At 39.9% G+C, this 25051-nt stretch overlaps 3 protein-coding genes and 1 long non-coding RNA gene across 7 annotated transcripts in view; 3 read left to right on the forward strand and 1 right to left on the reverse strand.

The window, feature by feature from the left end:
• Positions 1 to 180: 180 nt before the first annotated feature.
• Positions 181 to 3646, forward strand: LOC130700238 (uncharacterized). Of its 4 annotated transcripts, none has more exons than XR_009421499.1 (11): positions 188 to 321; positions 381 to 510; positions 794 to 877; positions 981 to 1182; positions 1248 to 1524; positions 1580 to 1688; positions 1758 to 2121; positions 2186 to 2348; positions 2405 to 2561; positions 2614 to 3170; positions 3238 to 3646. It is a non-coding gene; the product is annotated as an uncharacterized LOC130700238 (long non-coding RNA). The 4 variants fall into 4 exon arrangements; XR_009421498.1 differs by having other exon boundaries at positions 190 to 321; positions 794 to 1182; positions 1758 to 1889; positions 2017 to 2121; XR_009421500.1 differs by having other exon boundaries at positions 181 to 321; positions 794 to 1182; positions 1580 to 1646.
• An 11387-nt stretch (positions 3647 to 15033) lies between these two features.
• LOC130700233 (uncharacterized) lies at positions 15034 to 16580 on the reverse strand. The gene is made up of 6 exons (XM_057522273.2): positions 16373 to 16580; positions 16194 to 16305; positions 15862 to 16134; positions 15545 to 15804; positions 15385 to 15479; positions 15034 to 15323 (listed from the first exon to the last, which is right to left on the reverse strand). The coding sequence occupies exons 1-6, from the start codon at positions 16528 to 16530 to the stop codon at positions 15148 to 15150; spliced, it is 1074 nt and encodes a 357-aa protein (XP_057378256.1). The 5' UTR covers positions 16531 to 16580; the 3' UTR covers positions 15034 to 15147.
• A 239-nt stretch (positions 16581 to 16819) lies between these two features.
• Positions 16820 to 21479, forward strand: LOC130700236 (telomere length regulation protein TEL2 homolog). The gene is made up of 9 exons (XM_057522277.2): positions 16820 to 17036; positions 17123 to 17202; positions 17288 to 17406; positions 17467 to 17776; positions 17841 to 17952; positions 18012 to 18240; positions 18300 to 18514; positions 18589 to 18758; positions 18843 to 21479. The coding sequence occupies exons 1-9, from the start codon at positions 16996 to 16998 to the stop codon at positions 21386 to 21388; spliced, it is 3822 nt and encodes a 1273-aa protein (XP_057378260.1). The 5' UTR covers positions 16820 to 16995; the 3' UTR covers positions 21389 to 21479.
• A 1999-nt stretch (positions 21480 to 23478) lies between these two features.
• LOC130700229 (nucleolysin TIAR-like) overlaps positions 23479 to 25051 on the forward strand; it is a 59243-nt gene continuing 57670 nt past the window's right edge. Inside the window, exons 1-3 of the mRNA XM_057522266.2 lie at positions 23479 to 23588; positions 23931 to 23980; positions 24056 to 24152. Coding sequence (XP_057378249.1) covers positions 23586 to 23588; positions 23931 to 23980; positions 24056 to 24152 — 150 coding nt within the window. The 5' untranslated portion in view covers positions 23479 to 23585. The remainder of the gene's footprint in view (positions 23589 to 23930; positions 23981 to 24055; positions 24153 to 25051) is intronic.

The raw sequence follows: 25051 nt of genomic DNA on the forward strand, positions 1-25051 counted from the left end.
CATCATACTCCATTTTGGAATAAACTAAAAAATGAGCAAGAAATTAAAGTATGTTTCACCAAGTATTACGCTTTTTTCCCTTTTTTTAAAAGTTAAATCTTGATTTGGATGATTACTTATAATTTGTTTAAAAACATTTAGTTTGTGACGGATAAAGTTTCTCGTAATGACTTTTGCGTCCACAAGAGGCGCCTTAACCGTGGCTCGTCGGACAGTTTTTTTTTCAGGCATATTTCTAGATTGGCTTAACGCGTGCAGTCTGCTGTCTGCACGCGTATATGTAGGGAACGCTTTAACAATTTTGCTAAAGTTGTCCTCCAGGTAAGCCATTTTTCAAACTGTATTTTGTGATTTGAAAATATCTATTGGGTTTGCTTCAGGTTACAGGAAAAGATGTTCCTCAATACATAACATCATTCTAAAAAGCAGGCCTGCGCCCAGTACTACTTCGAAACATTAAAAATTCTGGCTATATAAAACCAACACCTTTTCAGAAAGCTTCAGTTGCAGGTATTCTTGCCAAAAGAGATTTAATTGCTTGTGTTGTCAAGGGGCTCCGGCTAAACGGCAATCCAATTAAGTAACGCCCTGTAATTTTGAAACCTTGATGCCCTCTTACTGACTTGATTTGAATGGGTCGGTATGAACTGGGTAAGTTGAAGTAAAAGTAATTTTGAGTGGGCACGCCGGTGTTAATGACTACTAAAAGGTCCAATTGCATCTAAGATACTCAACAACCCCTTTGTGATATTCGTTGATTAAGTCATCTAAAATTTTACATTTTTTCATGTAGGCGGCGTACTTGGTACTGGTTATGAAGATATTGTTAGAACAAGGTGTTGCTGGTGCATCTCATCCCATGGTTCAAAAGACAGAGGTTGTAACTGTCGCACCCACTCGGGAATTGGCCATTCAAATTCACCGGGAGGCGTGTAAATTCTCCTACAATTCGGTTTTAAAATCTGTGAATATATATGAAGGAACTGTCACGAGCCATCAGCGGTCAAATCTTCAAGCTGGGTGCAATACTCTTGTCGCGACCGCGGGGCGACTCAAGGATTTTCTCGACCGTGGAGTATTTGACTTCACGGGGGTCAGGTTTAAATTTTGGACGAAGCTGATCGAATGCTTGATACGGGTTTCGGCCCCAATATTGGAAAAATTGTCAACCATCCAACGAAAGTATGTTCTCGATGGCTTTTTAGTATAAAATTTGGCTGATGTAGTATTATTTATTTCTCTGTAAGGAATCCGTCGTATTTGTATGTTTTCGGCTACATTCCCAGATGAAGTACAAGCGCTGGCTGCGACGTACATGGAAGACGACATATTCGTCACAACAGGCGTTGTCGGTGGCACCAATCCGGATGTGGAACAGCTGTTTTTTCAGTGCACAAAAGAGATAAGAGAGCTAAGCTGATCGAAATTTTACAAGATCTCGGTGATGCCAAGACTATCGTTTTTGTCGACAGCAAAAAGGCGGTGGATTTCGTCGCTGCATTTTTCTGCAATAACAACTTACAAGTAAGAATTAAACCTGTTGTGAATTGGGCAAAGTGTCTTAACTTTAAATGTCTAGTCTACCAGCATCCATGGTGATCGTCTTCAGAGTCAGCGTGAGCAAGCGCTTCGTGACTTCAAAAATGGTATTAGGAATATTCTCGTGGCGACTAATGTTGCTGCCTGTGGTTAGGCAATAGTTTCTGCGTTCTTCGTTCGTTTTCTTACGTATTTGATGTTTGTATTGTTTTTCCTAGATATTGCCGGCGTAAACAAAGTCGTAAATTATGACTTGCCAACTGATATTGAAAAGTAAAGTCCATTGACTTTCTCTTTAGGCAAAATAGTCCTAATTATTTTCACTTTCGTGATCTAAATGAACTTAAGAGGTGAGAATCACCAAATAAAAGCTATTCAACCCACTTCTCTTTCTACGGCTGATTGCATCATCCGACCCTGTTAAGGGATTGCGTCACCGGCGTCACACGGGCATTTCTTTTTTTCTTTTCAATTTAGGCACTTATCACGAAGTCTTTACGTCGTTTGAACATGGTGATCCAAACAGCTTGCCTCCTTCTTTTCTTTGTGTCCCTATTGAATTCTGCAGAGATCCTACGTGAGGTAAGAACTTTTCAAGATGATTTTGTTTTCTCTTCTGTAAAAGATTCTTTCCTTCTTCTTGCAGTGTGATACGGATATCGACTGTGAGTCGGGTTATTATTGTTTCCTCTCGTATTGTGAACGATGCATTCCCTGCGATACCCATTTCAATCGCCAACCGGTGCGATCGTTGACCGGTCAACCTATTTGTGCCAGATACGAAGATGATTGTGGAGTTTGCCTACCAGGTTAAGAAAGATAAAGAACTATTTCTGAACTGAAAATTATAGTTGAGTATATGCAGATATCAAGCTAACGAAATAACTCATCAACGGCGATCGATGACATGCTTCCTACTAAACGAAACGGTCTCGACGTCTACCGTTTTTGGTGGACGGGAATCGTGTGGATAGCGTCTGTTCTTTTTTTGACAGTGGCTTTCATCGTCTGCTTCCTCAAATGTAAATGTTCCTTTTCTAGCTTAAATTTCAAACTAATTGCATTGTATTATAGGTCGTCGTGTACCAGCTGTTTCCAACAACAAGGATCCCAGATTGCTTCCGTCTGCTCCGCCCCTCTACTCCCTATACGATGCAAAATTCACCAACGAAACGGATGGCCTAGTTGTGTCGGAACCTGTTAGATCCCCCGAACGGATAGTGATACAAGAAAACCAAGGACTTTGCAATGAAGCTATTCCAGCCGGCTACTACGACATTTTCAACAATCGTCTACACGATTCGGATGTAGAACCGGAAGAAGGGGCTCGTGTTTCAATTCACGTAGCCGTTGATTCTGAAGTCGATGATTAATCTAATCAATCAACTGAGACCATTCCGTCACCTTGGGAACCGACGTCTTCGATGTCGGACATATCCAACAATTTCTTTAGAAGTCTATCATTGGAAAGAGTACCTCGACCGGCATCTACAAGTCAACTAGTCCGTTTGCCAAGCGATATGGAGATCCTTTCGAGCAGAAGAAGAATAGCTTCTGTTGGTGAAAGCCATAGTCATCGCACGTCCGCCTCAGCCAGTATCGATCGGAATCACAAACATCAAATCAAACAGGTTCTTCAAATTTTGAATAAAATTTGTTGTACGCTAGACCTATTCACTTTTGTTCCCTTAATTCCAGAATCGCCAAGTCTATGGCAGACAGTGAATCTGAAGATGATTTAGGTCGTCGGGACTCTAGTTTGTCTGAAAGCTTTGAAGACGACCAAGAGCCAGATGCGCCGGAAGCTTTCCTTGTGGTGAGCGATGATCCCAGTTTTCCATCCGTCATTCTGGATGTGTCGTGGCCTCGTCAGTCAAGAGCTCTGCAGAGTGTCTCCCGTTTCCTTGGATCCATTTTGAGTGAGCCTTCCAGTGATCAAGGTTCGCAGGATTCCGGATTTCAAGATCAATCCCGAAGACGTTCGAGAACTAAAGAAGATTTATTAGAAGAGAACCGCGTTGACCTTAGTGCAAAAAAGCGGCGCAGAAACTGCTCAGAGAACGAATAACTCCAAATTTCTTGAAGTGCCATACACCTGTTAACTTTACCCGATGCCACAGTGAATTGTTTTCGTGTTCATATTTATATACGGTGACAATCAACAGTTGTGGTTTTACGCTTTTAATTAGGTTTCTCTTTTTATGAGAAAATATATTGGTAAAAGTGACAAAGGTGAAGGTAAAAGTGACGAGATCCTGATTGATTGATTCCTGAATGAGATCAGCGTTGCGTAATGCCAGAGCGCGACGCACAACCCCATCGCACATTGTGAAGTCCGGAACGCCACTACGACTGATATTTACGAACTGAGGGAAACTTAACATTCGTGAACCGAATTAGGTGGTAAGGAGGTAATACCTAAATTGTTAGAATTCTGTTATCAGATGGCGGTACAGGTTCTCTATGACCTACCTAAATAAATGATTAATTAGTGAACAAAAATTGTCAATGAAAGAATGGGTCGTCAAATGGCGTTACATATTTACCGTTTAATGTTCCCGCGCGAAGAATGGACAATGAATTTTTATGGAATATGGACCTTCAAACAGTATAGCCATCTAGCGGTATAAAAGTACTACCGAATATTTGACACAATACTGGCGCGCCAGTGCTGCACCGCCATAGCGCTGTAACGTTACAGGTCGGGCTTATTTTCAAGATTTCGACGAAAAAGGTATATCACTTGAAATTCTGTAAACAATTTACACATTATCCTAAAAGTGAAATGCTGGATGACGAAGATTATTCGTTTTCTCGTCCATGCAGCTGTTTTTTTTTAATATATTGAATATTATGATGCACTGTTTTCCGCCAGCGCACTGTACCATATTGGCGGGCCAACTTCCATTTGGGAAAAGTGGGGCTTATTTGCAAGCCGCTAGCTTCTTGAACATCGGGAGCCGTTGAGGGAAATAAAACTGGATACCTTACCAATAGATGGCTATACCGTTTGGTGGGTCGTCTGCGGTATAAATCCAAGGTTTATCATATGTAAGCTTGCAGCATATTTATTATGCTGCATGTAATCGAAGTTTTCAAATTTTTAAGTGATGGCATTCGCGTTACATTTTAGCCAAGGCCTCTTCTACAATGGGATGAATTTTTCCCAGAATAAGCATCTCCTAGAGCTATATGTTGAAGTATCATTCTGATGGTAAAATATCTATTCAATTTTAAATAACTTTTGAATTTCCTTCTCTGTATTTGCAGTGACGTAACAGTACTGGTTGGTGGGGTAATCTAGGGACAAACCTTTTCCATTTTCCCATCCAATCTGCGAGACAACTTTGATTGTTTATTATAATTAAAACAGGAATGCATAAAGAAGGAAATGTTCACATTTTCCTTAGTGAAGTTTTCTCTCATTGTCAAAAATCGAAATATTTGGTTAAAGCTAATCTGATGATATTCAGTTGCAGTAATTGGATCTTGTTTCTCTATTCATGACGGGTGTTTTGTCTTTCCAGCAATCGTAGATGCCACCAAAGATTATGGATTTTCTATCAATGGCTGCCACTCTGCCAAAGGCGTCTCCCTAAACAATTCGGTATTTAATTGATGGTTGAGGAATCATGAGTTAATTAACTAAAATATCCTTTGTTACAGAAAAGAATTTTCCAAATGCCGAGCCCATAGAGATGGTATACATATTGTCAATTGAAAACTGTCTGTATTGTGAAAAGGATATGGATATTTTGGTCCAGCCCTCACTCGTGGTGTGTTCAAAGTGAACGGCATGGTAATGTTCACATTGAAAATGTAATCCACATCTCCTATGTTATGGTATTTGTATCTTTCAAATTGAACCACAAAGATAGGTTTCTCATCTTTTCTGTGGCCCTGTTTTACCTTGATCTGAATTTTCTTTTTCATTCAGGTTTCATGATGAAATTTTGCAGCTACCCGTAAAAGATGCCCAGCAGTTACATTTCCCTGTTTTAGAAATAGAAGACGAAAAGAGAGGCTAGATTTTTGAAGACCGCTACTCACACTACACGGTTATTTGCTGATTCATCCTGAATAGCAAACATTTCTATTTTCATAAGTTAAAGTGCATATCTGGGCTCCCTTGTTTTCTGTGGCCCCGTTTCCCCTAGATTTGTAATAAGCCCGTAGGGGGTCATGCCCCTACTGTGATCAGCAGTAAAGGTTGTGAGTGCGCTGTCCGGAAAGGGGACGTGGGGGTCCCCCTGGCTCGATGATATCTTTTGGAGGGCCTTGGGGCTACTCACAAATCCGAATTAACGGTTAATCGCTCACGTAAAAACTTGTCCGAACATCACTCTTCATCCTTTTCCGGCTTCTCTTAGCCACGCACCGGGTAATCTCCCCGGTGAGTCAACTAAGGTTGGGGGAGACTCTTGAGTCTCCTCCTACCTTAGTTGACAAAAAAAATTTTTACATCAATAAAAAAAATTTTTACAAATTTTGAAATTTTTCTAGTTCTATTTTTTTTTCCTCAGGTATCACTTTTTCCCATTATACTACACTTGCATTACCACACTGGGATTCGAACCTCAGACAACTGACATCACAGTCCAGCGCTCCACCACTGAGCCATTAGGTACTGTACGTGTATTATTCTACATACGAAAGCATATGTACGTATACAGTTGAAACAAGGACTTTTAGGAAGAAATTATAAAGTTTGTAACGCTGTAGATGGCTTAACGGTAAAGCATCGGACTGGTATGTCGGTGGTCTAGGGTTCGATTCCCAAAACAGTTGATAGATATGATGATATAAATACAAACAAAATTCATGTGAAAATAAAGCATTTTATTGTCCCTCCATCCACCCTCAAATCCACCACTAATATTTACATTTTAAAATACAATACAATACAATACATACATACATACATAACTAACTAACAGGCTGGCTGCCACGCCACTACATCTACATTAGCTACGTCGCTATCGGAAGGATAGCGACCAAGGGGGACTTGCCCGCTGACAAGTCCGGGCTGATGTAGTGGTGGAGACCGTTGTGGAAACGCACATCCCGGGTCTCCACCACACATCGACAAAAGGGAGTCCCTACGCGTGCGTTGCCTAATAAGCCTTACGGCCAATCTTGGGCAGAGGCAACTGCTCCACCTCATGGCAGATAGGCCATGAGGCAGAGCAGCGCGGCCCGTCCCTATACAGCTTTAAAAAAAAGGGGATCAATATGGCGTGGCAGCCAGCATGTTAATTAGCACAACAAATTAAACACTACAAGATACAAAGATACCATAAAGAACAGGCGATGACGTGGCGACTACGAGGCGACGGGCGAGGCGAAGACGGGGCGACGGGCGAGGCGAAGACGGGGCGACGGGCGAGGCGAAGACGGGGCGACGGGCGAGGCGAAGACGGGGCGACGGGCGAGGCGAAGACGGGGCGACGGGCGAGGCGATGACGAGGCGAAGACGGGGCGACGGACGAGGCGAAGACGGGGTGACGGACGAGGCGAAGACGGGGCGACGGATGAGGCGAAGATGAGGCGAAAACTGGGCGACGGACGGGGCGAAAAGCCTGGTGAAGAGGGCTGAATAATGTAAATGACAAATATGAAACAAACGTGTCACTACATGTGGAATATAAAATTATTGGTGTCAATAAAACAGAGACGGTAATTTACCTACACTGTTGTCTGAATTCTGCAAAACCTGTAGGGCTCGTAATTTTGCTGTAGAAGGTAAAGGCTTGGCAGACCTACAAAAGGATATGGAATTTAAAGAAAGGCAATACTAGATAAGCCTCAAACTTAAAATACCAAAAGGGATTGGTTTTCATGTCCATGTCTACCTGTGTTGGTTAAGCGTTGGAAACCAAACAAAGAGGTACACAATCCATTTATCAGATTAAAATTGATTCTGATGACTAGGCAAAGGGGTAGTTGAATTGGACAGTGGTGTGGTGATTCAAGGAATGCACATCGCTGGTGATCTTCTTCCTGGTTAGCATTCTTTCCATTATAAGTTTCACAAGCTAGATCTTGAAGTCAGAATCATGCCAAATGGTATACTAATGGCCACATACAAGTTAAATACCTCTAAATTGAGCAATAGAGTAGCACGATGAATGCTAACACCATAGTTTTTTAACAGAGCAATCTTTGACTGTTTGGAATTGGCACTTCACTTCCGAAAACTAGGACAGGGAGTAAAACACTTGATAGACGTTAGTTTTATATAGCTCTTCACTCGATTATAACATTTTTAACAAAAACTTTCAAACACAGGTTTCAATGCTCACACCACTGTCACAGGTAAGCAAAACACCATTTTAGAAGCGCGCCAGCGACATCTAGTTTTTTTGTTTACAACCAAAATAAAAGCGAAACAAAAAGGATTTAGGGAACAATTGTTTATTCAAAAACCAATGTATTCCCATGAAAATACATGAATTGGAACGGAAATTTCAAAAGCGTGTCAACTGCGTCTTTTTACAAGCGAACCTGATCAACATCAAACTGTAGTTTTAGGATAAACTGATTTTACATGTTTTTGTTTAAAATGGTACTTTCCATCTCTTGCCAGCTGTTTGTCGTATGAATAGTCACACGCACGCACCAAGTTGTTTTTGTGCCTCGCCGGTTAAACAATGAAAATACGAAATTACAAGGTTAAAGAAAGAAACGTATTACTAGGGAATCAAATGGTCGCCATATAATATGATTAAAAATCACGAAACAGTAATTTTCATGTAAAAAATAACGATTCGGTATTGCGTATCCCTGTGTGCCCTTTGCGCTAATTTAATAATTTAACGACAAACATGACAAGAAATGAACGACATTAGTTTTAGCGCCAGTCCCCACAATCAAACGGTTGAATGTAAGAAGTATGGAACACGCTGAAAATAGCCCAGAGAAAACAGCGGATTATCTATTTTCCCTGTAAAAGCTTCCCATGCGACATGCTGCCCAAAAGCGATTTTGAGAAATAAATGACGAGTAAGAAACAACACATTGCCTAAGGACGAATTGTAATCAGCTAAGAAGCGTTAGTTTTACCATTAACATGAATCATCGGCACCATCGAAATGACACGTTCCATCGAATAAACACATTGTCTAAAGAAGAACGGTAATCGAGTAAATCCTTCATTCAGTCTTACCATGAACGAGAATCATCGGCGCAACCAACTTTGATGCAGCGAAGACGCTATGACAAACGTGAAAATACAACGGCAGTAGATGCAATGCAGATCAATATCTGGGATTGCTTAGGTGAAGAAATTTCTGAAATGCTGGTGAAGATCTTTTAAACGTGGTGCCCATAAAACATATTACCTTTTGAAAGACAATTTCCTTAGATCTAGGGCAAAATCAAAACATCTGCCAGCCCTTGTGGCTGCTGATGCATTTTTCACGGAACTTCAACTTTGTTCATGAGTTGTAACTGCTGCAAGTACTAGCTGTAATTGTTCTGCTGTAATGGAAGTCCATCAACATTAAGTAACCTGGACAGAAAAATTCAAGTCGGAACAAAACAGTCTATTACTTATATTATAGAAGCCCAAACAAAGATGAATGTTTAATGTCAAGACTACAATCTTAGTCTTTCGAAGACAACATAATTTATCCATCTCAAAAGTAATCAAATATTAGTATTATCACTTTATTCACAAGTCAGTAAGCACAGATTACTGTGGACAATTGGAAATTGAAAAACATAATACATACCTACCAAGGTGAATCGAAATTCCGTTTACATTCCTGATCCATATGTCCATATCCTATGATCCATATCCTAGAAGTGTCGTGTATCACATATGTGATAGTTTTTCTAATAAAATTAAATCATGTCAAAACGTTAAATCGTTGTGCATATTGTTTATATTACCTCTCATTAGCGTATCTTGAATAGCGTGGAAGTATGAATAAATTTAATGCCGAAAATCGCAAAACCACGATGTCAAGGAGTATAATCTAGCGAGGAAGGCAAACAGGACCCTGCTCGCGTTTAACAAACCTAGAAATAGTAATCGAAACTAGAAGTAACGAAATTAGAAAGCAGCCAAACAAAGATACCATCATTCTGCATGCAATTGTTCACTTCTTCGAGGCAATTTCAGTGTAGCTCTGCCCAACAGAATGGGCTCGTACCGACTGATTTCCGTTTTCAGATGGACACATTCACTTGCTGTAAACGTAAGAATCAAGTCTGCAAAACTCACACAAAACTAGCTATAAGCCAGCTGAATGAGTCGCTCGCTTCTAGTCACTAACACGGACGTGTCCCAGTTTTTCACATCACCGCGGGAGCAGTCGATCGTCTTCTGGCCAGACGGACGGTAGGGCAACGTGACGACGAGACGCGGCAGGCTCTCTTCTGACAACGTGTCCACCTTATTATCGATCCTACGATAACGGGGTTCCTTATACTGATAGAAGTAGATGTGGTGTACGGGTATCCGATTTGCTCCTTGCATTGAGGAACACCCACAACAATGCAAACCACATGATAAAAGAACCAAATAAAGAAATGTTATACCTTAAATTACCAAACATGGAAGCTCACGTAGCCGACGAGGTTGTGCATAATTTTTGTACAGATTGGCAATAACCATGTCAGACGTTGCACCCATGTTGTCCATGCCTGATATCGTTTTCTTCAGCAGCAAGTTTACAAGTCTTTGACGTAAAGTTAACCGATAAACGGTTTTAAAGCTCCATACCGAAGATGGTTGCAATCAGCTAGGCAGTGAAATTTCTATTTTCCGATCAAGGAAAAAAAAATAACACCCTTTCCTGCAAAAAACAAACAAACGAGTATTTGCATTTGATTCATGAACAAATCTAAATGAATGCCTTGCTCTATTAGGAATTGACCACATCAAAAAACAAAATTTTCTCACAAAAAATAAGCATTTATAGGTTTTGATTAACTAGCTTCATACTTGTACAAATAGCTATGGCAAAATTTGTTTAATAGAAAAACATGGTAAACCACCATCCATAACTGCTTAATAAGTATTTCTCAGAATAAGTCCAGAACTTACCAAGAATCTGAATCCACCACAAGGCAACATCAAGTTTGGTTTTAACTTTAATGAGAAGTGGAAAAAAGCTGAGCACTAACACCGTAAAAATCCCAAGAGAAATAAGATTAGCTGAAGTACCTCTTCTGATTTCCAACAAACACTTCCAGACTTACTAACTTGTTTACAAGATGGAATCTTCATGACTTGTATGGTTGATTATTTCGTATTACAATTTGTCCACTAATAAAAGAGGTAGTTGATTTTTCCAATTTCGCAGACATGGATTGCCACTGGAGGACAAGGTTAGTTTCTTAGATTTTAAGAGAAATATGATTAGCTGATACATTTCTTCGCCATATTTTAAATAAAACTTTCAGCCTTACTAGATCTGTTACTAGTGAAGGGATCTTCACGACCAAAACAACTGAACATTTCGTAATACAATATTTCTCCTCATAAAGAAGGTATTTGACGACAGTCCAAGGATGTGCGTTTTTTTTTACTGTTTTTCAACAAATGAACATTGAAGCAAAGGATATAACTGGCGACTTCTTTTTGATGTGGTCATGGGCCAATCGATTTCCGGAACTTCGAATATCGGTGGATGCCTAACTTTTAACATGTGAATCTCCATAAGTTTGTACCACAACTGGGCATAAATTCAACTTTAAGTGTCACCTACGGCACCTAAGCTGCAGAATGTGTGAAGTCTTAGCAGAATTTCAACCAACAAAATCAACTGATAATGCTAGGCTTAGGCTTATCCTTTTCTGAGAGGGAACACACCACAGTTATGCTTCATTTTTGCGAAGACCATGAGTATAGGAAGAATTCTTCAGTAATGCAGTCTCCTTCCAACTGATGAATAAATCTGTCAGGTAAATTAATAAATACATTAGCTTCTGTTGCTAATAAATTAGAAATTTTTTCCAGTTTTACAAATTCAAGCAGTAAAGGATGACCAGAAAAAATACTGGGTCTGGGTCATGAACCAATGAATCCTCATTGTGTTTGAGCTGTGATCAAATCGGCACAGCCTAAATGCAATACCCTCTCCTGGCAGTCTTGGGACAAACTTCTGAAATTGAACTTTCTTAACAGAAATGAATGTTTCTATATTTCTGTAGAACCCAACAAAATAAATTACGAATTTAGGTCCAAGTAAAAACTCCTTTAAATGCACATGGCGTTGGAAGCAACGAAGTTCGTGAAAGATCAATTAACATTTTTCCAATTTTGCAAGCATGGACTGCCACGGGAGGATCAGGTTAGTTTATTCTTCGAGTTTCCGAAAAATGTTTCTCATCTCAATAGAACCTGACAACGAGATATGCATTACTTAAAGTATAAATTTTTTCCATTTCAACAGACGTACCCTCAAAACATACAATGAGAGTTGAATCATATAAACGTTTTCCACAGAACAGTCTAATTAATTGCCGCGATATTAGTCGCTCTACCTTTTTTTCTTTTAAATGGAGCTATATTAAGCAAAATTTAGTTTCTTATATAACCACGTGCTACTCACTTAGCGGACGGCAAAGACGGACAGACTTACTACTTTTTTCTATTCTATCGGGTTGTAGCTGAACAGCAAGCCAGAAAATTCTAGACCTGCCAACTTAGCAAATCAGGCGGCTTGATAGGGCTGTCCGATAGAAAATAGTTAGTTAGCAAACATACTTTTTTGACAATCAATTTCTAGTCACAACGCCTTTAAAATTTTGTATGGATAAACTTCATAACGAAAAACCTATCTTTAAACGTTTAACGGAAAACATTTTCTGTGTCTGTCTCGTTATTTTGCTTTCTTTCCTTTGTCTTTCATTCTATTCCCCATCGAAATCAAGATTTAACTTAAAAAAAAAAAAGAGCAATACTTGGGGAAATATACTTTAATTTCTTGCTCCTTTTCTTTAGTTTATTCCAAAATGGGGTATGATGAATTTTCGTTGAGCATCCAGCTTCTCCAGTGCCACTAGGTTCACATGTCTACTTGACCAATTCCAGTGAGTGTCAGAAAAAAATTTTAAGCCCGACTGAGAAAAGTAGGACTTGGGTTATTTTTTTTCGGTCAATGTATGTAGAGAATTAACTCGAAATGTGATTGGTTGATGGTGGTAGTAGTAAAACAGTATTCTGTAAGCTACAATATTTTGAATTTTTATTTTGGGTAAAACGGATTTTTATATGCAATTTTTTTTTTTTTTTGGATAGAACGGATTTTCATACCGTCGTTTATATATACATTCCAAATTGCCAAAAGCGCTAAGCAGAGATTAAGTACGGAACTGGGCAGCCATTCCACTTCTAGGGATATTACCCTATTTAGGGGGATTTAAGGAAAATTTTTGGAATCTAGGGTGCAGTTATGGAAATCTAGGGTTTCCGGGATTATCCAGGGCCTATTTAATTTTCTGGGGATTTCTCGGGATTCTGAGATTTTTGGCCAAACCGCTGTTGCTTTTGGCGCTTCTATGCAACTTCAAAAGTAAAATGTTCCTCAATAAGAGCCACCAAGCGGACAATGGTGAACGGTACGCTTTTCAGAAAGTAGTACTGACTAGGATACACCACGAACTCCATTTGATCCTCCAAACGTCTGTGCCAAACATATCGCACGCCGAATTTTTTAAGACTCAAGTCTCCGACTGAATTTCTGACAAGCACTTGACCCAATTGCAAAAGCTGGGGAGAGTTCCTTTAATATATACGTAGGAATTACGAATCTATTTTGTTCAACCATGATGAACAATTTGTTGTTGAGACATGATGAACCCGAGGCCTCTCACACAATTTTGTTATCTAGGTGAGCAACACACCGTTCATTGGGAAACGCTGTGATTCTCTTGAGGCTTTATAACGTTGAAAGTTCGATGACAATTATTTTTGGAAAAAACCATATCTTTATTGCTTAACTAAACAAATATGATGGGGCAATCCGATGGTTTTATTTCCATACCCAATTTAAATTTTTCTGGTAACTTGTTTGGCTTTGACGGGCACTGGTTAATTGCTTTAAAAATGTGTTCGATTTAATACTGTTCTATAATAATAAATATAAATATAATAATATAAATAATAATAAATATAATAATAAAATAATAATATTTTATTTACATTTATAAAAATAATAAATTTTTTTTTGAAGCAATGGCGTCTATAAGAATCGAACACGGACAGTCGACGTATGATCTCAGTGCTATACCACAGCGCCCTATCACATAGCGACACCGCTATTAGTCACATATTATATAGCTCCGGTATTAGAACGAAGGTCGATGAAAAATAAATTTGTTTGAGATGTGCGGTCCTGGCACAGTGGTTACCACCTTCGCTTCGCATTCTGAAGGCCCCGGGTTCAAGTCCCGACACCGCCAATTTCCCCCCCTCCCTTTCCCTCCAAATCTTCATTCAAGATACGCAAGATTCATCGGATTACGCAAGCTTCTACAACAGATCAAGACGCAAGATTCTAGGCCTTCAAGAAAGAAAAGAAGAAGAGAGAAAACGAAGAAAGAAAAAAAGAAGATAGAAAAGAAAAGAGAAAAAAGAAGAGCCATGCCTACTATAAAGGGGCTAAATGGCACACCAAAAAAATAGCCTTGCCAGGCTAAAAATGGCAAAAATAGCCTTGCAAGGCTAAAAATCGATCTGTAGTACTGTTCACTACCTTGAAGATCGAACCACAAACTGAAAGGTAGAGAAGAGGTGATCGTTGAACGTAGGCTGTTCGTTAGCCTCCCCACGGCCTGAAAGACGGCTCGTGGATGCAGGCAGCTTATCATCGGGATATGTGACCCAATTCGCTACCCGTAAGTTTTTGTTGTTCCTTTTTGTAAGCAAGTTGTTGTTGATGAAGTTCAAGCATGAAAGAAGAAAAAGTGGTTTTGTAAGTAGCTGAAAATAGAGATTTATTAATATAACAATATAACAAGCTATATATAAGCTGGAGACCGAGTTCGAATCTAGCCTCAGTCATTTCTTTTTTCCCTTTCCTAAGCTGGCCACGCGCGGCGCTAGGTTCCACTTTCCACTGTTTTTCCCACACATTTCAATTCTGCATTCGTTACCAAACAGTGGAAAGTGGAGCTCGGTTTGGGGTATTACGCCCCTCTGGCAATGTAGTTTTAGGCGCTGACAGGCCGTTATTATAGTAGAGACCATGTGAGTATGCATGAAAGTAACAGGGATTTTTCTGGGGATTTTATTTTTTTTTAAGTCTGGCAACGTTCTAGGGATACCACTTTGCGGAAAGTGGAAACACTGGAACTGGGGATTCCATTCCACGGTTAGGTTAGGTAGTAGAATGCGGAATTTACGCATGATATCTCTTTATTTTAGTAAAGCGCACGAGGAGCGTTTTTTTAATGCTTTCGTTAAATTTCATGGATAGATTGTTGAACCATTGATTTAATGTTTTATTGCTGTAACGAACGGCAACTATTTTATTTTCATCAGAACCTTAAAATTTTGCGTCAATTTCCTTAGAAAATGCCATTTATTTGCAAAGACTTTGCAAAGATTTATGAGGTGGCGGCCTAAATAATCCGCTATCGGACAAAAGGCTTGCATTAAAGTTTTTTCTGTTTTTTGCTACCATTTTGCTTCGCGCCAGGAGAGGTAGATTCAGGGCCCACAAAAAAGGTAGGTGATGTTTGGTCTTCCTTATTTAGGTATCGAGCATCAGATGCTCCAATGGCTTCCTGCTGTTCTAGCGTATATAACATCCTTAAGCCAGATTCAAGCCCTGAAAAAGAAATTCAGTTATTTAAATAACTAGAAAATTAAATATCATATGGACCACTCACCAGGGGCAGAAATGGCTGTGTTGTCTTCCAAATGTAACTGGTTTATTGCTTCGTGGTTGCTCCTTGAGCTTGACTGAGACTTTATCCCCATGTCTCTGAAGAACGATAATAATACTCGTAAATAAATATTGAGTTGAGGTATAAAAATTCTACTGGATACCTATTGAAAGAGCTATCATTGTCCACAGCTTCATTCCCGCTCCACTCTGTTAATTCTGCCCATTCTGATTCTTCCCAGGGCGTACGGGGACCCACCTTGCTATGATCAAACTGAACAGCAGCTTTAACGCACATACGATGGAGATTGTGGCTTTGCTGTCTGAGGCGGTCGTTATAACGTAGCACTCGATTCGTATAGAAATGATGAAGGTCTTTAACGCCATTCATGCCCACATCATGTAAGGTTCTTTCCATCGCGTCCTGGCGACATAAAAATAACTTAACTGACAAAACCCAAAAATTTGATATGGAGCTTACCACAAATCCTGTGGATTGGCCTAATATCTCACGCTCAGTGTTTAGTTTTAATAGATTACAAAACTTTACAAGCATTTCTTCTGTTACACCAGCAAGGACTGACAGTACAGATTCTGTAGTGCTATCAAATCCTTCATGGGCACAAACCTGGTACATTGACCTGTACAATATTTGTTGTACCCCTCGTCTTGTCAGTTTCATGGATGGGTGCTGCTGAATGTGCTCCTTTGCAGGTTTTATAGGAACAATTGGAATATGTTCTACATTGAATTTCTATAAATACAAGATTGCTATTTAGAAATCAATCTTTCCTCACTCATAAATTCTTTTACTTTGTAAGATTTTTGTATCTGTTGAAGAATTTCTTGCATCTGCTTGGAGTATTGGACTAACTGAATGTTGTGTAATGTGATGGGATCTGTTTCAAAGTATGATATGGGCATCCTGGAATGGAAAACGTTTTATCAATAAACTTAAATATTTCCTTCGTAAGTCGGAGGCTTCCACTCACATCTGTGTTGTCATGACACTTTCAGCCTTGAAGGGTTTATTTGATGAACAAGGCACAAATGCTTTACTAAGTTTTTCGATTTCATCGAAGCTCAATAGGTAAGGGCTGGTAAAATTGCTTGTTTCGTCCAGAAATCCTCCCCAATGTTTTCCCTCCATTTCACAATCTCGGGTTCGCCCTTCGCCGTAAAGAAACAGTCCAAATAACAACTTTCAAGTTTCAATCAAAACAAATTACAAATATACAAATAAGAGAGAACGTCTTCTGCCAGTGTTGCCACAAACTAAATACTTAGGATAATGGAATATAAAGTTTTAATTTAACATTTAAACGATAGAAACGTTTTGAGTTAAAATAGGTAGCTGATGATAATCGTGCTTGTTCATACAGTTGTGTAAGAATAATTTTTTATTCACTACGAAGTTGTAATTCATATCATTTTATTTTGCACTGCTACTCCAGTGACGTCAGCTCAAAAGATGTCAGACTGTCGGCCATAACTGTTTTGTTGTGTTGACATTCTTGTTAAAATAAATTGTTGGTCTTTTATCGTAAATCCAAGTTTATCGATCACATCGTTTTCTTATTTGAAACTCGTCCGATAGGACACGAGACATACAAAAATGTTGGGTCTATGGAAAGTCCGAGAAATTGCCGACAAAGTGTAATTATTTTGCTAAATATTTTATTGTTTGTGGAATTTTTGCAAACATATCTGATCATATCTTTTCATTATTTATTTTTTTTTAGAACAAATGTGGTTATGAACTATACCGAAATTGAGGCCAAAGTACGAGAAGCTACAAATGATGAAGCTTGGGGACCAACTGGTAAGTTCTAATAATGAATGAACTTTCCGTTTCACGTGAGCAGTCCAGTTTAGTTCTTGCCCTATATTATTTTTCTTATCATTAGGGCAATTAATGCAAGAAGTTGCACAAGCAACATTCACATATGAACAGTTTCCTGAAGTTATGGGTATGTTGTGGAAGCGAATGTTGGGGGAAAGGAAGAATTGGCGAAGGACTTACAAAGTAGGTTATAAAAAAAATGTGCAATAGTCTCTGTTCTAATAACCAGATTTTCCCTTACAGTCACTACTATTATTAAATTACCTGATTAAAAATGGGTCTGAAAGGGTTGTGACTTCTGCAAGGGAACACCTGTATGATTTGCGTGGTTTGGAAAATTATACCTGTGTTGATGAGCAGGGCAAAGATCAAGGAGTGAACATACGACACAAAGTAAAAGAGATGGTTGACTTCATTCAGGATGATGATAAGCTACGTGAAGAAAGGAAGAAGGCTAAGAAGAACAAGGATAAATATGTTGGCATGTCAAATGACACACTGGGTATGGGAATGGGCTACAGAGGAGGAGGTGGTGGAGGAGCCAGTGGAGGAAGTGAGTTTTCTTGTGTTTGTATTACATTTATTCTGAGATCATGTTAGCAGCGTCTTATTTCAAGGTTGGGAAGAAGCTCCACGTCGCAGAAATGATGATTTCAGTGATTGGGATTCTAATCGCGGAAACGGTTCTTCGCGAAGGAAAAATGACGATGACAATTCGTCTGATATCAGGTATTATTAGTATTACTTTGCAGAGTAGTGAAAACCTATAATTTTAATGCACATTTCAGTGCTGACGAAGCGACGGATCGACGAGACATTTCTTCAGGAATAGAATCCAAGTCAAGCGGTCGCTTTGGTGGCGAATTTCGCGACAGCGAAGAGCCACCGAAACGTCAAGATAAAGAATTTAAATTTGATAACGATAAATCAAAGTCAACCAGTGCAAAACCTATGAAAAAAGTTGATTTGGGTGCTGCAGCGTTTTATAAAGTGGAGCCCGCTCCAGCCACCGCACCAGTATAAGTTTTACGTAGAAAATCAATTTGTCCACTATTTAATTCGATTTCTATCCATAGAATCCTGTAACACAACCTACAAATGATAATGGCTCAAGCGATCTGTTAGCAGATGTATTCGGTAATCCCGGTAATGCCACGACAACGACAAGTAACGCAGCTGCAAGTATTTTGGACGACTTTGATCCACGTGGAGTTGACAGTGGTGCAAATGGAGATTTTGGTGATTTTTCAAGTGCCTTCTCTTCCCAAGCAGCTCCACAAGCTTCTGCCAGGTAGGCATAAGAAAAAGAAAAGCAGAAAAAGAGTTGGTAGTAACTGGATTTTTCCCGTTTGTTTCTAATTGCAGCGATAGCTTCGCTAACTTTGGCGCTGTGTTCGATTCAACTATCACAGCTACTCCCCAAGCTGCTCCTCCAAGCCAAGATGCATTTCTACTTGATGACCTGTTGGCACCAGCTCCTGCCGAGCCATCTTCAAGTCCCTTCCATGCCTTTTCAACAAATGTAATGCCTCAAGGTAATCACTTAATGAATTGTTAGCTATACCAGTAAGATCTGAATCGAAAGCGGTAAAGACGGGTAAGTCTTGATTGTGTAATAGTTCCTGCTTCACTGGATGAAGAACAAATTGACTCCAAGAAAGAACAGCAATTTATTATGTCTATTCCACGTGAACCAGATGAAGAAATTTGGAAAGTCCAAGTGGGTCAGCTGATGAAGATGCTTGCGTCACCGAAGCTACGAAGGGATTGCCGCAAGTCAGTTGTTCAACTGGCACGATTTCTGCCGGGCCCACCGACGCCGCAAAAGCTTTCACATCTTGATATTTTGAGTGAAGAATGTCGTGAGTTTACATCGAACCACTATCGACCCATACTAGAAGCCATGCTAACTGTTGACCCTGAAGATGAAATGGTTTTCGTTTGGATGAACGCTGGTCCGGCTGAAGAAACGCTTCACATTCTCATCGAATCCATTAGGAATCTGATGCCTAGTAAACGTCGGGACTCGTTGGTTCTTCTTCTAACTTACCTCGTTACATCGGACGCTTTCCTCTTCAGTTGTATAGCCCCATCGTTTGACCTTACCGACAGATGGCAGTGGGAAGAGGATTTTGTGAAGCCAGTCGCCAGTTTGCCAGATGTGTTAGGAAATGTATTGCAGAGATATTTACCTCTGCAATTGGCTCCTGCCGCTTACCATCGTTCCCTCGCTGTCCAACTAGCGCGTTGCTTGTTTATTCTTACTGAGGCCATGAAACATTGCATCAGCGTCAAGGTTGAGCCCTTAGCTGTGCTCGTGACCAGCGTGTGTGCCAAAGCTGCCCCAAATTACTTGCTGGAACCCCTTATAAAGCTTATAAACAGCCTTACTCGAAACAACTTCATTGCTCGGAGACTTTGGTCGGCCCTGATGCGCTCACTAGACGATCGATGCCTTGAGCAAGTAGTAACGTACCTGTCGAAATGGTCCGTAACGCCTGCGACATTTAAACGACTCCTGGGAGTTTCCCAGTTCCCCCTCGAAGATCGCTGGCAGCGTTTGCTCTGCTCCAAACTTCTATTGCTACGTGGATTGACCTGTCCGAGAGTCGGTCGTAACATTCTTACATTTCTAGCCAACGACTCGGAGACTTTACTGAAAGTCACCATCACCCTACTTTCACTATGGAGTGAGAAGAACGCCCTTCTTCTTACGTCACCGGAACAGCATGAATTTATTACCAAATGTCTTGTCATGGCATTCAATTTTCTACCGCCGGAAGAGCTCACAACGCAAAGGGTCGAATTACACCGGATGTTGAGAGAAGGTGTAAACCATCACTTGGAATCGCCCCAAGTTGCGGTTAGAATTCTTGGAATGTTTGTCGCCGAAGTTTGCACCAAGCGTATTCATCCGGAAGGACCTATGTTAGAATTTACCTACGATAAATCTGAACCATCTGTCATGGAACTTCGAAATCTCCTCAGACCTGCGGAAGAAAAGGAATGTGAAATAGAAGATTTCGAAACAGTGTTAGAAAAAACACAGGAAGCGAGCAACAGACATAATTATAAACCGCCTAAAAAACTGTCTGCATCAATAGTAAAACCAACTTCCAATTCAAAAGAAATCGAGAAACCCACTTCAGAAGAGGCTCTAGATAGCGATGATGATTTGGAACCGTATGATATGTCCGAAGATACCGTCGAATCAAAATTTGAAGCTCCTTGTTATATTCGTGATCTCATGGACATGTTGGGCAACAGTCAAAACGAAACTGAAGAATATGAAAAATTAATTTTGACTCTTGATGTCAGCGAGAAAATTATTCGGCAACAATTACCACGAGAACATCCGTCACTTGCTGGCCAGCTGATGGCCATCCTAATTCATTTGCAAGACAAGTTTTCGATTCCTGATTTCATTGGGTTGCGTAGAAGGGCAATGATAGCCGTTTGCGTTTCACAGCCGATCGATTCGGCCCAGTTTCTGACTGGTGAATTCTACCAAACTAATTACTCTGTGGTCCAAAGACTAGATATGCTTCATGTCATTAGTGCCACTGTACAGGAACTCTCTTCGCGACCTGATTCCAATAGTTCGTCCATTGGAAACGAGATATCTGAGAAAAAAGTTGTTCCAGACGGTCAAGACTGGCGTTTGATAGTGTCACGGAGAATTGAGGCGAATACGCGTCGGTTCTCTTCGAATGATCGACGTATGCCAGTGAAATACCAGAACAGTTTGAGTTCCCTAGCCGGCCATTTCTTTTTCCCCTTGGCTGAAAAGTTGGACCGGTGTCTAGTCCATTTGAGCTTGATGGACCAGGATTTCGTCTTGCTTTCTTCGCTGGTCCGTACGCTGACAACCATCTTGCACTGCACCGGGCCGGTGCCGGTGGCGGAACGAATGACCCGCACGCTCATCGACATGGTCTGGTTTCTGCGTTTGCATCGCGAGCCCAGCGTCCGTGAAGCCTCTCTGACAGCGTTTATTCAATCACTGTTGGCCGTCAGCAATCACCAGCTGATGGCTAATCACGCCCTGGAAATTGCCGATTGGAAAGATTGGCTGGTTGAAGCAATGGAACAAGACCCATCAACTCAAGTCCGTTCGCTTGCGCAGAATGCATTGTCGCTGCTGGCCCACCTCCTGAATACATGAACCGTTACATGTGGCGTTTGTAACACCCCAATATCAAGAAAGGAAATCTTCAATACAATGTCGATGTAGTCAATGAATGCCAACATTATTTTTTATTTGTCTTTTCTTGTTCTCTTTTGTATTCTTCTTTTTTTGATTGCAGGTTCTTCGCTTCAGCCGGTGTCCCTCCTAGCGTATCCGCCTGCTGCACGCCCCCAAGCTCCGTTGGCACCGTCACAACCCAATGTAGGTTGGCGATATATTTTAAAAGAACAAAAGCCACTTTATTTGATTTTCATTTTGCGGAAACGAATGCTAACCGTATTCGTTGCTAAACTGTTAAAACTGTTTTCCATGTCAAAACCTTTGATCTGCATTTTTTTTTTGTAGTCCTTTGTGTGTGTGTGTGTGTGTGTATATTATTCTCACAGTCTACATTTGTTTTTTGCGTCGTCTCCGGGAGAATGGAGCAAAGGTCAGAGTTAATAAACCTTGCGCTCTCGCTCACATACACACACGCACACACAGACACAATTCGCGTTGCTACGTGTTTGTTCTCCTAATATGCTAATTTTAATGCGGTTCGCTGTGTATGTGAACGTGTATATGTGTTAGTTGTCTCTGTAATTTCCTTATGGCTTGATTGCAGAGAATGGGGGGAGTCAACTCTGGAAGGACTTGGAGCGACGTCGGCGGCCTGAATATCAACATTGACAACCTCTCGTTGACAGGCAAGCCGAGAAGCAACGCTCCATCGATGAACCAGTTGGCGAGTTCGGGACCTACATCTCCTCAGCCTATGCTCATTACCAATGCGGCTCCAGCCTCGATGCCTTTCATGCCGCATGGCATGGTGGCACCTATGCCGATGATGAACCCTCGGCCGATGGGTATTGCATCCCCAATGGGTCCCAATCCTTATGTTGGCGGAGCAAACATGAGCGGATTCACCAACAATCCAGCGATGATGCCTACCATGTTGGCTAGCCCCAACGGAGGCGCTCCACACGTCAGCACACCATTCCATCCTGCCTTTGGCAAATAAAAATTCACTTTTTTGTTTTGTTTTTCTGTTTCTTTTCAAAAGTTTAAGTTCTTCCTCGTTAGCATCAACCCGATTTTTCTTTCTTAGTTTCTTCTTTAAAAAACATGAAAGAACAGTGATCGCCTTATACCTTTGTTCCTTTTCATTTTTTTTATTACCGATGTCTTTTTCGAGGTTCTTGTCGAAAAAAAAAATTTCATAACTATTTTATATTCAATTGTGGGTCGCAGAATTTGAGATTACATGCAGTTTGAAGGCGCCACACACACACACACACACACGTAATTCAAACCAATATCCTGATGGTTTTTTTTTTTGTTTCTTTTCTTTTCTGGGTTCTTAATCTGAATATATAATATGTTAAAAATAATAATGGGAGCAAGAAAGGTGTTGGTGTGTGTGAGATGACACAATTGCCTTAATTATTATTATTTTCCCCCCTCTATTCTGTTCATAACCGGTTGGGGAAATCCGTTGTATGTTCCCCCCTTTCCAATGTTGTGTTTTCATCTCCACAGATGTAAACGAAAAACAAAAGATTTTTACATGTTTAGCCGAGCTCAGTACTTCACATAAAAAGGAAGAACAATTTTTCCGAGAGGATTCCCTACAATTGATAAAACTGGTAGCTATAATAATGTAAAGTTGTGAATGTATTGTTATCTAGCATCACGAGGAAAGTTTGAAAAAAAAACGAGTTGTCTTCTCTACGATTCTGTTATTCGGCGTATTGATGGAAAATAAAAATGAAATAATCAGAATAAATGGCGAAATTTATATCCATGTTGTATTACGGCAATAGTTTGGTTGCACAATAAACATTGGTGATTGAACATTTTATTTTTGTCAAGTAAGTTTTTATTCTTTTTTATGGCATGATTCGAAACATTAGCATATTCAAAAATTAATTTGGGTTATTTAAATAAATAAGCATGGATTAGCTGAAACAAAGAAACTCAAAAACAAAACGAAAAAAACGTTTTCGAAAACGCGAGAAGCCTAATTTAAATATTTAAATTTGTTTGGCAAAACGAAAAATAGTCGAAGCAATATATGGCAACGTAGCATTTAGTCAGACTTTTAGCCGACTAAGACCCAAAAGCTCCACCAGTGCCTTTGCTTGTGGTAAAGCCCACGTCATCACGAATACGCGATTTCTTCACATTTTAAGCAATGGTATGTTGGACTAATGAGAACTGTTGAAATTTTCAAAATGTCATTCGAAAATAGCTATAACTTGGCTAATTTCTGGTATAATTGATGCCACATATGTGGGTTTCATTTTGACATTACGCCCCCCTTAAATGGCAGCCGGAATTTTTTTTGTCAGGGGTTCCTTTCACCCGCAATGTACACACACACGTAACGGTTTCGATTTTTGTGCCGGCTCGAGCCATTTTTTTGTCTTACCACAACGATCCCCTCAATTTATTTTGTACTTAATAAATCATTTTGCAGTTATATATTTTGTGAAGACAGTTTACTCACTGTTGTCATCTTATTTTTCTATTGTTTTAGGACACCATGAGCATTTCAATGGGGGAGTCTGAGGCGTTCCCCAGAACATTGTAAGTTGTGATTTTGTTTTTCAGTTTACTGTAATTATTCAGGGTATTTAATAAATTGTGTTTGTTCTAATGCAGATATGTTGGGAATTTGGACCCATCAGTGACAGAAGAGTTGATTATGGTGCTGTTTGGACAGATCGGGACAGTCAAGGGCTGCAAAATTATACACGAGGTAAAGTTAGTGCAAACCTAGCTACCCCTGCCCAAACCTTTGCCAATTTTCCCCAGTTTACTTGCACCTTGTCATGAGTGAGGCTCAAAAAAGCTTTGTGGGACTGCAAACACACTAGAATAGACTTTACAGACAGCAAACCCGCTCTAGGAAGGAGGAGTTTGGGGCGCCAGCTGAGAGGTTATCATGGATGCAACATCTCGAGCATTATAGAAAGCAGGTGCGTACACTCACTCTCCTTGGCTGTTTTTTTTTTCGTACAAAAGTCAGTTTGCCAGTGTCTTGTAAAAGCAAAGTAAAAACAATTGACAGATTTGATAGACTTCTTTCTAGATATAGAAAATTTTTTTCTTTCTTTCAACGTAGGAAAACAAATGGTTTTGAATGTTCCATGTCTAGTCCACATTTTTCTTTTTAATACTATCTTCGTTAAACAAAAAAGAAACTTGCCAATCAATAAGTGATTTTTTTCTTATTTCATAAAAGGTAATGCAAAAATGCCAATGACTCGGCAACCGAGCTATACCTCAAAGTCGGAAGGTAGCTTTTTTCATTACTATTTTTTTACTACTACTAGATTAATTTTTTTCTACTACTGGCATTTTTAATTTTTTTTTTGTTTTGTTAATTGACCAAACAAAGACGTTTCCACTTCTTTTGATTTTTTTTTTAAATAATCGTAAACAAATTTCTTTCTTATAACAAGTGCCAAGGAGTGTTTGTGTGCCATCCCCCCCCCGTTTTTTTTAACGGTTTCTAATGCTCGTGTATTTGCTATTCAAGAATAATTTCTCAGTCAAAAGAATACACGTTTTCATTTTATTCGATTTTAGATAGACGAAGAACCTAACCTGAAACATTGGTTCGCTTAAATCAAATTCGATATCACGTTCTTTTTT

The sequence above is a fragment of the Daphnia carinata genome, chromosome 8 (genome assembly GCF_022539665.2).
Source record: "Daphnia carinata strain CSIRO-1 chromosome 8, CSIRO_AGI_Dcar_HiC_V3, whole genome shotgun sequence".
NCBI classification, from domain to species: domain Eukaryota; kingdom Metazoa; phylum Arthropoda; class Branchiopoda; order Diplostraca; family Daphniidae; genus Daphnia; species Daphnia carinata.